The 14,945-nt window shown below is 34.3% G+C and overlaps 1 protein-coding gene across 1 annotated transcript in view; it reads left to right on the forward strand.

Moving 5' to 3' along the window:
• The first annotated feature begins 2,195 nt into the window (after nucleotides 1-2,195).
• LOC101741854 (calmodulin-A) overlaps nucleotides 2,196-14,945 on the forward strand; it is a 226,652-nt gene continuing 213,902 nt past the window's right edge. The window contains exon 1 of the mRNA XM_038012378.2: nucleotides 2,196-2,527. Coding sequence (XP_037868306.1) covers nucleotides 2,489-2,527 — 39 coding nt within the window. The 5' untranslated portion in view covers nucleotides 2,196-2,488. The remainder of the gene's footprint in view (nucleotides 2,528-14,945) is intronic.

Raw genomic sequence — 14,945 nt, forward strand, 5'->3', positions numbered from 1 at the left:
GGTTACTGGAGCCCATAGACACCTATAACGTAAATGCGCCACCCACCTTGAGATATAAGTTCTAAGGTCTCAAGTATAGTTACAACGGCTGCCCCACCCTTCAAACGAAAACGCATTACTGCTTCACGGCAGAAATGGGCAGGGTGGTGGTACCTACCCGTGCGGACTCACAAAAGGTCCTACCACCAGTAGTTTGAACGAATCTGGTTATATTGGTGACAATCAACCTGCGATCAGCGGACTTAGTGCTCTCAACGTGCGGAGAGACAATAAGCAATAGTGTTCTCTCTTGAAACAACCAGCAGTTTTATCGGTTGAACAGACAACAGATGAGAATTGTTGGGAATTCATTAAGTAAACATTTATTTACACTGAAGCTCTCTGTAGATACGACATGCCACACAGGTGCTCACGAGTGCTATCCGAGTACAGAGGAGTAGAAATTAATAAATAATAAATATTCACTGACAATCACGCCACGTTAACTGGTCCCGTGGTAAGTTCGTAAAGAACTTGTGTTACAGGTACCAGATAACGGAAATAAATGTAAGATTTTTATTACACACATACATATATTTAATATACATCCATAACCCTGGAAAAGACATTTTATATTATTCATACAAATATCTTCCCTTGGCGGGATTCGAACCCGCGACCACCTTGTGTAGTGACCATGTCACTTACCACTACACCAGACGGCCGTCATACTTAAATACTTCTTCGAGCTACAGATATCTCGTACATATGTAATTAGTCGGTAGCCCAGTCTTCTTGGAAGGGCTGAGCCATCTTAAATATAAAATACAAGAAATTTTAAAACGTCCATCTTTGAACAACATTTCACTAGTTACTATCTAGTTAAAAACTTCGGCGTTAATTATAAGGTTGAAGATAAATTAATTGGACTTCCAACTTTCACTATTCATTAAAGCACTGAAAAGGTAATGGTATAAAAATAAAGTTCAATTCTTTTTAATAGAAAAAATGATTTTATTGTAAAAAAAAGCGTGGGGTGCATGGTATCGGTAGTTATAAATATTTTATGAACAGATATATGAGTAGAAGGGTTACTTTGATATTATCCTGAAAAGCACCCCACGCTTTTTTACAGTAAAATCATTTTTTCTTACACTATTTTTAAATTTAAAATTTATTAAAATTTATTTTCTATTTTTTAGTTGGATTTTCTATAAAAGCGTATTTTGTTAGTTTTTTTAAATTATTGTTTATTTTTCATTTTTTTTGTTTTTTTTGTATACATATTTAATTGTCATCGGTCCTTAATAAGTATACCAAATTTCGGGTTAATCCGACGTTTTGACGGGGGATCAAAATCATGTTCAAAGATTCCGTTACATACTAATAATACAAACATACATACGTCTGAAGCTAATAAAAGCGTATTAAAAGCACTGGTTGCCTTTTTAATTCATAGTTTGTAGAAAAACAAAAACATTGTTTTGACCAATATCGGCATTTCGATATTTAGAAATAATTAATCAAAAATACTAATGTTCGTCTCATTTCGCTCGTCAAGAAGTTCCATCTTAATCACAACAACAACGAAACATAAATACTACGCCTTAACGAACACGTGTTGGCTGATTGAAAAACTTTCTGAATTACAGTGAGCACAACAATTTAAGCGAACAACTTTTAGTAACGAAGAATTCAGCTGAACTTAATAATGTAATTGTAGTTCCTACCTCCAGATTCCGATAAAGGTCAAAACTAAATATAATTTAATAAAGAAATGTTCTCAGCATTTACGAATAGCTCTTCTAACGTTTCCGTTAAAATAATGTGGAAAAAAACACGTGATGGAGACACGCCTGAATGATTTTACGTCCAACGCTTGTGGCATTCGTGTTACTAGATGAGAAGTTATATAGAATACCGGTATTGGAATGTACTGAATGGAAAATTTTCAAGGAAATAAATCGAACTAGTATCTTCGTGGTGACGGTGTAAATTGAATTCATCCTGTATCTGCTTTCCATCCAACCAGGCGAAAGTGAGAGCGAGACGACGATAGGGATCCTTCAAAAAAGTTCGTTTCCAGACACGGGAAACGCAGTTTTAAACTAACGCGCTTAAGGTCCATTCTGATTGTTAAGTTATAGCGCATACGTCACTGCGGACCGTTTTATCTGTGTCCTTTTCGCCCCGCTTCCACAACGAGGCTAGTAATCAGTCGAGTAAATACCGTCCCGGGCGCTACCCGCTTCCAAAGGCTCCCATAGAAATATACAAATTAATATCTATAGACATTCTATTTTCAATAAATTTTCTACTATACATATCTATTGGCTAAGTAACGATTAAGTTAGCGATTTTAGAATTTATGCTTAGTTATAAATAACGTCCTTGGAATTCGCGTGTGCAATATTCGTGTTTGCTAAGTGTATATTCAGTGGCTTAAAATACTTTCTGCAGAGCAATCAATTTTTATATTTCGTGGTAAATTTCATTAAGAAAAATAAACATGAAAACTTCATCGTTTTCCCTGCGGGTGATGCGAAGGGTAAGTGCTTAACGTATTTTGCAACAGAAGTGTGCGTGTTGTCCGTTAGTGGACTTTTTTGTACGTAACAGGTTGGTATTCCCACGCAGGTAACTCCACAGGTTGCGAGGAGACTTGGATATTGACGGCTGTGACCACACCCTGACATTTCTTTTAGGCACTGTGTCTTTATTAAGTACGGTGACTCTGTTTGTGTTCAAGAATGATTCGTTCCGAATTTAATAATTGTCATTTCCAAATGTTTATGTTATTATGACGAAATTGTTTTATCAAGTACCTAGATTTATTTAGGTATTTGTAAATTTTGAATTGTAGTTTATTTTGTTATGATATTTTTATGAACGTAACTACGCGCCAGAACTAGGCAGGATGGTAATGTTTATCTGTGCGTCATATTAATGTTATATATATATTTTTATTATTATTAAATTCTCCCGCAATTCGAAATTTGTACTGAATTGTATAGAAAATTCCCTCAAGAGTATTTATTAGCTCTCATATTTCTCACGCACCTTAAAAATACTTAGTCACCATAATTAATTATTGTCGGCGATGCTAATTAGAGTTAGTGTTTGAATGGAGAACGTAGCAAAATATAATAGAAAAATTATTACTCACATATTCGTTATATTGTATATATCATCAGAATAATGCATCAACATGTTTACTTAGCGACTTAGAATTCTTTGTTTCGTATGCTCTCATGCAAGATATTCCAGATTCAGGGTTGGGCACGCCTGATTCGGAGTTAAGTTCATCTCATTTTAGGGCGTTCTCTGAGTCTGATCACATAAGCCCTACTATCGGATCTATTTCTTCATCGAAGCAGTAATGAGTTCCAGTTTGAAGCATAGTAAAGCTGTTATTGAAATCCATTAGAATTGATAGGTTCAAGTACTCCAATAAGCACATATCTAAGCCATACGGGTCCACTATGTGAGAGCGTTTACTTAGCGCCTTTCTTAGTACAAAGAAGCGAAGACACGTCAAGAAGCCGATCCCTAGGGAACATGGAGAATTCAGTTCAAACTTGATCACGTTGTGAGGGTCATGACAACTTCAGTTTTCCCAGGGCTAGTCTAGAATTGATCGTTTGATATTATTACGATGGTTTCCGCTGCCTTAGTTACGTACAGTAAAAGCTTTTTATTCGCGGTGTACACATATGTTCCGTAAATATGACGCGAATACAGAAACCGTGAATATGGAATGGTAATTGACATATGTGGGATTATAGATGATATAAGGTCGTAAGTGACAAAAAAAAAATACATTCATATAGAATACTTTAGGCATAGTTGTAGTAATGTCTATTTTACTTTTTTATTAGACTATTTGAGGTTTTTTTTTCTTACTTATTCTTACCTCATACCTCGTATTACTACCTCGAGGGGTTATACTAGATTCGCAGTAGGTGAGCTCTAATCTGACGACCTTGCTAACACTTGCCCTAGCAAAAGCAGTCCTTCGCAGAATCTACCACCAAATCGGAAACGCGACCCACTGAGAAGATCCGGCGAGAAACTCAGTGGGCTGTGTCTGTGAGTTAATTTACTCGCCGAAGCCTTCGCTGCAAGCGACGGGTTCAATGAGGACGATGACCGGTGCTTGTGCTTAGGGCGACGTCGACTGTTTACCATTCGGTCCGCAGGATCGGGAATGAATTTGACGATGGGCTTACAAAGGATATATACGGTTCGATACCTACATATATATTGGAATCCTTTTTATCTATGTATATGTACCGATTAGATTACAAATATATAGCACTTTAGGTCACATTATTTTAATCCGCGTCTGACGGAAGCGCGAATAAGGACTTATTTATGAATAACTAAAACAAAAAATAAAAGAAACAAATATAATTAATGAGTGATAATCTACTTATGATAGTAGCGTGATCATGAGCCCGCACGTACAAACACCATCATTCCACTCCGCTGCGAATTATTATCGCGTTTCGTTTTGAAAGGTGTGGAAGCCGTTGTACTGTAGAAATAGGACCTAGAACTCATGCCCCAAGGTGGAGGCATTTACGCTATCTATGTCTATTGGCTTCTAAGTGAAAAAAAAGAGTTCAGGTCCGTGAGAAACGCGCTTAGGTGTACATGGATATCGGCGTCTTCCGTATTTTTTAAATTGTGATGTTAAAATAACCAAACTGTGCGTGTGGGTGAAAGATGGTCAACTCATTATGAAGAGAAGAGCAGGCGGTAGGCATATAGATTACAGGCCCATTGAATTTATTAAGTCACGAATCCAATTGGTCACTCACCTGGTGTCCTCCAAGTGTACGTCTTCTGTAGGATGTTTTCAAACGACTAACGCGAGACAAACTCTTCCCGGTATTATCACTATTTCTGGTGAATAGATCGGTAACATTTACGAATATTTTTTTATTTTTTTTAAAAAACTTCGTTAGTTTGCGCGGAAAATGCTGTAGTTAAAGTATGTATTGTGGATTTTTTTCTCGAATTCCCCGTTTTCTTCAGAAAGACCTATTAGAGGCTCTAAATTCAAAACTTGATTTGTAAACAAAGAGGGCGTTGGATTTTGCGTTTGTTTATATGAATTTTGACGTCAAATGTCATGCAGTAACGTGAAAAATAAGGTGTTATATAAAATTTCTTCAAATAAAAAAATTATGTACTCTGACGTTTTGTTTGAGAGATGATTCAGAAAATTATGTTTTGACGTGAGCTTAAGACTTTGTTTTATGTAATATTATCAAGTGAAGCGACTGTGTCGGTGGTCGACTTCAGTGTAGTTATTGCGAGTTTTTTAACGTTCTCGATAGCGTAAAAGTTAACTCAAATTTGTATGCAGTTGGAACAGCGTCCCTAGTGGCAAACGTAGGCAAGCGTTCCAACTCCACACAAATTTAAGTTAACTCTTACGCTATCGAGAACGTTAAAAAGCTCGCACTAAGCACACTGCAGGCAGATACCAATTATCCTAATGAAATATGTACTTATCACGTGTTCACGAACGATATCCACGGTGAACGTATAAATTCGTTTACTAAAATGTAAACAATTCCTCCAATAAAATGTAATTTTATTATTTTGGTTTCAATAATTTAGAGCATCGATCACAGCACTCCCTACACTATCCATCATGGTTGACAAGTAGAGAATGCCTTAGGCATTAAGTCCGTCACTGTATGCTTGTACATAAATAAATAATAGTTTAAAAAAACTAACAAAATACGCTTTTATAGAAAATCCAACTAAAAAATAGAAAAATCACGCATTTTTTACAATAAAATATCTTTTTCTTACACTATTTTTGATTCAAATTTGTTAAAATTTATTTTCTATTTTTTAGTTGGATTTTCTATAAAAGCGTATTTTGTTAGTTTTTTTAAACTATTATTATTTTTCATTTTTTAGTTGAATTTCAAATTTTTTTTTTTTTTAATATTCATTTGTCACCGGTCCTTAATAATTATACCAGATTTCGAGTTAAACCGACGTTTTGAAGGGGTCAAAATCATGTTCAAAGATTCCGTTACATACTAACATACCTATATATACGTCTCAAGCTAATAAAAGCGTATTAAAAAGGTAGGACGTATTGTAAGCCTGTATGGATAGGTACCACCTTCCTGCTTATTCGAAGCCATTTGCGTCATATTTCGATGAGTGCGGGCAAATTATTGACAGATCAACTTGTATATTCATCGAGAGTATTAAAGTTTTGATGTCTATTAGCTCCGATGACCGCTTAATAGCAGACGGTCCGTGAACTTCCTGTATTGACTGGCTCGGCGTTCCAGTAATGAATGCACCTGATTGCGAGGCGAGGTTCGTCGGTTCGATTCCCACGTCGGGCAAACATTCTTTGCTCTTTGTATGTGTGTGTAATATACTGTTACGCGCTGGGGTTCGGGATAAATAATATGTGACAATAGATGGCGTTGTACTTCTCGAGCGTTCTAGATACTACTAGATCCTTCGATATTCGTTCGACTATTCGGCGATAGATGGCGCTACTCTTACCGGCGTAAAAATACTTATCTATTTAAACGTACATGTATATCAGTCTCTTGTATCCGTAGTACATGGGATTCTAGTTTGGGGTCAGATGATCGTGCGTGTCGACGGTAATTATTATTATCTAAAGCTACGCCAGCTGAAGAACACCGAGCTCGTACACTTGCATCCATGATAATGTCTCGTCAAACTGGAATAAGATTCAAGAACGAAATGAGTCCGACAATGTGGTTTGATCAAATCCGCACCACACTAGAGAACCCATTTCAGGAAGCCTTTCACGCGGCCAATGATCGGAGGCGCTGGAGGAACATTACAAGGAAAAAAATCCTGTTGAAACATATTGGTCACGACCCTCAGCAATGAGGAAACGATGCGAGGAGGGGAGGTAATGGTTACGAAAAATAAAATTAAGATTCTAGTAAAACGAAAATAACAGAGCTTTAACGCAAGAATCCTCTTACAAAACCTCACTGATAGGACTCGAGATAAAGTGAGCGAAGCGCTAGTTTTGTACAATGTAGTCATCGTTTAGATACGGATACTCCGTATGCAAAATCTTGTCGCGGACCGAGATCCGCACTGTACTTATACATAGATAGATATATTTTGTCACAATGTACTTAGGTTTTACATTAAGTTCTTGGTTCAGAAATCGCAGAAACATTTAGGGACGAATTTCAAATCAAGAAACAAAGTTGCTGATGAAATAGAATTTAGGGCAAGAAAATTATCGAAATTTCAATGTTAATCGAGAGAATGGAAGACGTCTTAATTGTGTTGCTTAAACAAAATGGCTTCCGTGCAGGCTAAGAATAGGGTATTTTTAGGAATCCGAAGTATTTTTTGTTAAATAAATAACAATAACTTCCTCAAAGGGGATTTTAATCGGCAATCTTTAACAATGTCGTTCTTAGTAAGAAAAAGTGTAAGAGATATTCTAAACTAAATAAGTTTATAAATAAAACGGAGAAACTATTAAAACCTAGAAAATCTATTAATTATATAAAAACTATATGCAAAGACCGAAATGCACTGCGCACAAAACTAAATACTTCACTTGAAGAATTACAAGTTGTTCATCACAATCATGAGTTAGAAATAGAAAAGTTAACCTCACAAATAAATTCATTGAAAACCGATTTGGACAGTGTCACTAAAAACTATGAATATGCTCAAAAAGACATATGTGAACATATATCGGTGATGGATAACCTGCTTGATTTATGTAATAATAATAAAGAGCGATTTGAATCTTTGACATTACAATATGCTAATTGTAAATGCCACTGCTCTATAGCGGGTTCTCCAGTACCAGACTGTTCCAATAGTCAAAATCAATTTTCTGGTTCTACCTCTAAGCCCGTTGTAAACAACATAATGAAACCTGTGCTTACTAAAAACATTATTAAAATATTCAGTGATGAACTAGGAAAAAATATGGGTGTAGCGCTGAATGATCTGTGTTTGGGACAATCTGTCATAAATTATTGTATGCCTGGGGCTTCATGTACCCACATACTTAATAAAATTTTAAATGTGACTCATTGCCCTAACACAACAATAATTATAATGATTGGGAGAAGGGGAAATGCAGATATAAGAGATATAAAATATCAAATAAATCAATTATTAACACTACAGGAGAAAAAGATCATCATGTTTGCATTTCCATTTATTCAGAGTATGCCAGCAGAAAATAAAATAAGACATAGCATTAATGATTTCATGCAAACAGTTTCTAATGTAAATAATTATTATGTCATGACACCATGCAAATCAGAAAATACATTCTATACTATTGACATTAATTGCATGATAAAAAATAAATGTATTATTATGACAAAACCTAACAAATACTATTTAGGTAGCTACAATTTTAGACAAGTAGCAAACTCGCTACATTATTTTTTACATATTTATCTAGCCATGAATTTGGCTAATCAACCTACTGCTTCTTTTGAGCAGGAAAAAAATATGACATTTATTAATTTGGAATCCGTTCCAAGTAATTTAAATTAAATCCTAAGACAACAGAGTTTACCTCTTGCAGTAAACATGATTTATTTGGACACAACCCATCAACAAATAATGTTTCTTTGAAAACAACTGTGATCAACCTGGTGCATCAGAACTTACAAGGTTTGATGGGTAAAGAACTTGAAATTGATTTGTTCCTAGATTTTAATAAAGTCAATGTTCTATGTGTAACTGAACATTGGCTTAAAAAATATGAATTAAATTGTAATTTTAAAAATCACCAGGTTGTGAGTTCCTTCTGCAGAGAGAATGCTATACGAGGTGGCTCACTGATCATTGTTAATAAAGATTATAAATGTAAGGAACGTAGAGACATTGTGAGCCTCTCTGTGGAACGGATTATTGAAATGGCCTGTGTAGAGCTTGAGCGATTCATTGTTGTAAGTGTGTACAGACCTCCTGATGCGTTATATGATTCTTTTGAAAATATTTTGGAAAATGTATTGCTAAAGCTTTCTGTCTCTAATAAACAAATTTTTGTATGTGGTGATTATAATATCAATCTTTTAGAAAACACAAATACCACTATTAGATTCAGAACATTGTTAAAGTCATATAACCTCCCAAACTTATTTCTAGAGCCTACTAGGACAACAACCACATCGGCAACATGTTTAGATAACATATTTACAAATGTAACACCGATTAACAAAAAAATTATTAATCAATTAACATCAGACCATAGTGGACAATTTGTGTCTTTTGAATCTATTATGAATTCTAAAGATAAAAATACTCTTGTGATTGTTCCTATTAATAAAAAACGAATTGAGAAGTTTAGAAATAATATTAAGCAAGAACATTCAGAAATTATTTATAACAAAAACCCAAATTTATCATACCAAAATATGTTTGAGAGAATTAATATGGTCTTTACTGATGTATTTATTCCTAAAACTGTAACATTAAAAAACAAAACGGTGTTCAGCGAGTGGGCCACCACCGGAGTGTACAAAAGTAGAAAAAAATTGTATGATCTGTATTCTGAAAAAGCTTATAATAATGATGAAACATTTCATCAATATGTCAGGAACTATTCCAAACTATTTAGAAAAGTTTGTTTAGCGGCAAAATCTTTACATTTAAGTGATTTAATCAAAAATGCCCCTGACAAGATAAAGATGACTTGGAACATCATTGGTAGAGAAAGTGGAAAAGTCAGAAATAGCCATCAAGAATTCTCGTTAAAAATAGACGATAAATTGGTAACTAGTCATGAAGATGTGGCTAATGCTTTTGAAAAGTTTTTCTCTGACATTCCAGTTTCAACTACCACATCTCTAAATTCATCCCCCACAGCAGCTCAAATATTATTGCATAACCATGTCAAGAAATGCAATGACATTTTTAAATTTAAGAAAATTAATTCAAACAATATAATAAAAAGTTTTAATAGCCTTAATGTAAAAAATACAGCTGACTTGTGGGGAATATCAGTAAAGGTTTTGAAGTCTGTAATAGACATTATTGCTTCTCATCTTGTTAGTATTTTTAATGATTGTATTAAGTGTGGTGTATTTCCTGACTTAATGAAACATAGTAAAGTGATTCCTCTTTTTAAATCTGGTAGTACTGATGACTCCTCTAACTATAGACCTATTTCAGTACTCCCTACGTTGAGTAAAATCTTTGAAAAAATTATTTTGACACAACTTTTAGAACATTTTAATTCAAATAACCTGCTTCATAATAAACAATTCGGGTTTACAAGGGGTCGCTCTACAACTGATGCAGGTGCTTATCTAATCAAAAATATATTTCAATCTTGGAAGGAATCGCATGATTGTCTTGGAATTTTCTGTGACTTATCCAAAGCATTTGACTGTGTTGAACATGAAACATTGGTGAGGAAACTACATCACTATGGTATTAGGGATGGTGCATTGGAACTTATTACTTCCTATTTATCAGGAAGGATACAAACAGTAGATGTGAAAGGAAATAGATCTTCAGGCACCACGTTGAAAATGGGTGTACCTCAGGGTTCCATTTTGGGTCCTTTTTTATTTCTAATATATATAAACGATTTGCCTAGTTTTATTGAGTCCCGACACGAGGTCGTATTATTCGCAGATGATACATCTTTATTATTTAAAATTAAACGACAATTACAAGTCTATGACGAAGTGAATGATGCGATTTCGTGTGTGGTTCATTGGTTCCGTATCAATAACCTATTATTGAATAGTAAGAAAACGAAATGTATTAAATTTACTTTAAAATGTATTAAATCATCTTTAAATGTGAGACAAGTAGATAGTAATGTAATTGTTTCTGAGGAATCATTGGAGCTTGTTGAGTCAACCGTATTTCTTGGTATAACAGTGGACTCCAAACTGCAGTGGGGACCTCATATTCATAAATTGGCGAGTAAGCTTAGCTCTGCAGCATACGCAGTAAAAAAAATTAGAATGTTAACAAATGCGGACACGGCTCGTTTAGTTTACTTTAGTTACTTCCACAGTGTCATGTCCTATGGCATTTTGCTATGGGGCAATGCGGCCGATGTAGAAATGATATTTATTCTGCAGAAAAGAGCTATACGTGCTATTTATAACATGCACTCAAGGGAATCCCTGAGGGAAAAATTTAAAGAAATTAAAGTTCTCACTATGCCATCCCAGTACATCTTTGAAAATTTGATGTATGTTCGTAAACATATTGAGGAGTTTCCTAAGATGTCGGACATACATAATAGAAATACTAGGAACAAACACAAGCTTGTTGTGCCGATGAGTAGGTTACATAAGATACGAAATTCATTCGGGTGTTTGTCTGTGCGCCTCTACAACAAAATCCCACAAGATGTTCAGAATCTACATATACATAGGTTTAAGAAAACTATTAAAGAACATCTGTGCAATAAAGCTTACTATAAAGTCAATGATTATCTAGAAGATTGCACAAAGTGGGAATGAGTTGCTCGCTCCGGGAATTTCAATATTGTAAAATTGTTATGTTATAATTACTTATTGTAATATGAATATTTAAAAAAAATATATATATTTAAAATAAAAATAAAAATCAAATATTAAAAAAAAAAAAAAAAAAAACATGCCCGCTGAGTTTCTTGCCAATTCTTCTCAGGACGGAGGCTAATTCTTGTGAATTGGCGGTAGTTCTTTTGACGTTCAATAAGTATGTACTTTCATTTATGTTGAATAAAACTTTTTTGATTTGATTTGATTTGATTTGAATGAGATTTATTTACACCCAGATCGAATGCTCTAAGTACAATTTTATGACGATTAGAGTGAATTTCAAGGAACTAATTAAATGGAAAGGACTTACAGACCGCACAGAGTCAAAACGACAGAGTTTCCGTGCGTGACCGTGTCACAAAATGTAAGTGACCCACTACCTTTTGTTCCGCCTTTTATAGGCTTAAATATTATTTTATAGTATGTCTTTTATGGGCAATGACTATCTATCCGCCCATAAAGCTTAAAAAAAAGTTAAACATCTTTTAATTTAATATATTACACCAGTCATTAATGACGCAAGCATTATAAATTATACCTGCCTGCGATTTATTAGCCAGCAATGGCTAATAATAATAATGTCGGTTATGCATGATCGAATTCAGTATAGAATGTTTGTTTTGAGAAGTTGAAGGTTGATTTTATGGTTCTGATTTTGAGATTTACGTAATGATGTGCACGGAAGTAGGCATTCAGGTTCTGATGTAATTTATTTCCAGTCAGTCTGTACGTCTGCTGAATTAAATAAAAATAAAAAAGATGTCGTTCACGCGAAAAATAACTTTGAGACTGTCCTATATCAAACATTGTATTTATGGTAATTTAAAAGCATTAAATTAAAATCTTTGGTTCTTTTTAGTAACCCGAGCGAGTTCGCAATCCCCGATACTCGTTTTGTTTTTTAAGTCATTATTTGCAATTTGCATTTCGATTATAACTTAACCGTCTTTGCTAACGTTTTCAGAATAATATACGAGTTTATATTTCATTAAGACAATCTACATAAAAAAAAATTGCTGTTCGTTAGTCTCGCTAAAACTCGAGAACAGCTGGACCGATTTGACTAATTTTGATCTTAAATTATTTGTGGAAGTCCAGAGAAGGTTTAAAAGGTAGATAAATATGAAAATGCTAGGAATTAAAAAAAAAAATTACAATTTTATTTTTCCTTTGATGTGTTCCCCGTGGGACGGATTCCTTTTGTTTGTTTTAAGTTTATTTTATACAAAGTTTAGGTCTTTTATTTATCGATTGAGGCACTACGAAGTCTGGGGTGCCAGCTAGTAGTCAATATAACAAGAACTACAACACGACGCGGGCACGAGGTGCTTGCTCCGAACCGCATTACTTTATTATTTCTTTCATGTTTTTAATATCAAATTGTACCTTAAATGTCTTTTTAAAAGAAAATAAAGAAAATATTGACATTAATTTGAAAAAGAAAGATTGGCTCGCTGAGTTCGTTTCGCCGGATCGTCCGGTTCTAATAACGTTGTTTTTCCATTTAAAAACTATGCTTTAAATTGAGAAAGTTTAAAAAAATAATTTTATGTTTTTTTTTTATTATTTAATCACGTAGGTATCTACGTCTATAAAGCTTTTATGTATTACTATTTATGTATGTTATTCTTACCATACCATACCACACCACACATAAAGTTGTATATTCCTATCATATATTTTTTTAATTTATTGATACACAAAACAAATTACAATCATTACAGTACATATTAGCTAAATCGTACAAGTAGTACCTATATCTAATCTGGATTGCAATCTAAATAGTATATACACTCAGCAAATCCATATTAATGTAAATAGCTTTGGCTATTGAAAACACAATTGAAATTGATAACTAGCCGTTGTTAAATAGGATATCCTTCACACGTCTGACAAATCCTCTTTTATTTAATACTACTATGCATGGTTGAAACGCGAGATGTTTCAGGAAATTGTTTCTGTATAATATATCGCGGTAGTCACTGGGAGGTGTGTCCGGGATACGCTTGAAATAATAATGCTATTAATAGCGCAAGCGGTGACGTTAAGAGTAATTTGTTGTCGCTTGAATTTCGACGCCGCTGCGAGCGAGCGATGTTAAGCTCTCTTGAAATTTACGAACGACAACTTTCAGATTAAGCTCGTACACAATATAATATGTACTACTAGTTGTCTTATCTATACTAATATTATAAAGAGGAAAGATTTGTTTGTATTGAATAGGCTCCGAAACTACTGAACCGATTTAAAAAAAAATTTCACTGTTTGGAAGCTACACTATTCCCGAGTGACAAAGGCTATAATCTTTTTTGAAAAAATTAGGGATCCTGACGAAAACTCCAATAATTGAACCCAAGGTATAAAAAAACTAACTAAAATATTCTTTACATCGCGTGCCCTGCGAAAACTATTGATGATAGAATAAAATAATGTACTACGACTGTAGAACACATTATTATTTACAAGAAGCCTCGCGACAGCATATGTCTAACTATTATAGTTATGCCGCAATAAGTGTTCTTTTATTTAAAAAAAAAACAACGTCAAATATCGTTGAAATTTTTGTTAAAGTCCCGAGCGGAGCCGGAGTGGGCCGCTAGTGAGAAATTATTTATATTTGATTAGCTACTAATGTGGAATGAAATACTTGTTTTTCAGAAAAAACCAACATTGCTTTTATTGTTCACGAAAAATAAAAGTAGAAATTTAAATGTTTGTTAAACAAGTAGGTACTTAAAAGTTAAATTGAAATGTACACTAATTTGATGCAAGAGGCATTATTGGTAATTTCTAGATAGCCGGTATCAAATATAGACTTGTGTTTGTGTTGTTCTATTGATGTAATTAGGCAAATTATGCTATAAATACAATGTAATATAATTTCAATCTCATGTCTCATAGTGTTTTTTTTTTATTTTATTGCTTAGGTGGATGGACGAGCTCACAGCCCACCTGGTGTTAAGTGGTTACTGGAGCCCATAGATATCTACAACGTAAATGCGCCACCCACCTCGAGATATAAGTTCTAAGGCTACCCCACCCTTCGAACCGAAACGCATTACTGCTTCACAGCGGAAATAGGCGGGGTGGTGGTACCTACCCGTGCGGACTCACAAGAGGTCCTACCATCAGTGATTACGCAAATTATAATTTTGCGGAATTACGGCATTCAGTCTGTGATGACCATTGGCTACGTTAACTGCTGAACAAAAGCTTGAGTCGACCGAGATGTCGATGAGCTCGTTCGAAAGTATAGATAACACGTACCTCTTGAGGTTCTTAGGCGATATGTTGTTAATGTTTACGTTGTACAAGGGTTTTAGAATATAAGAAACGTAATTAATTCTCATTGTAGAGTATGTAGAGACTATGTAGAATGCTCTAAGAAGTCTAAGAAAGGGA

The sequence above is a fragment of the Bombyx mori genome, chromosome 8, assembly GCF_030269925.1.
Source record: "Bombyx mori chromosome 8, ASM3026992v2".
Taxonomy (NCBI): domain Eukaryota; kingdom Metazoa; phylum Arthropoda; class Insecta; order Lepidoptera; family Bombycidae; genus Bombyx; species Bombyx mori.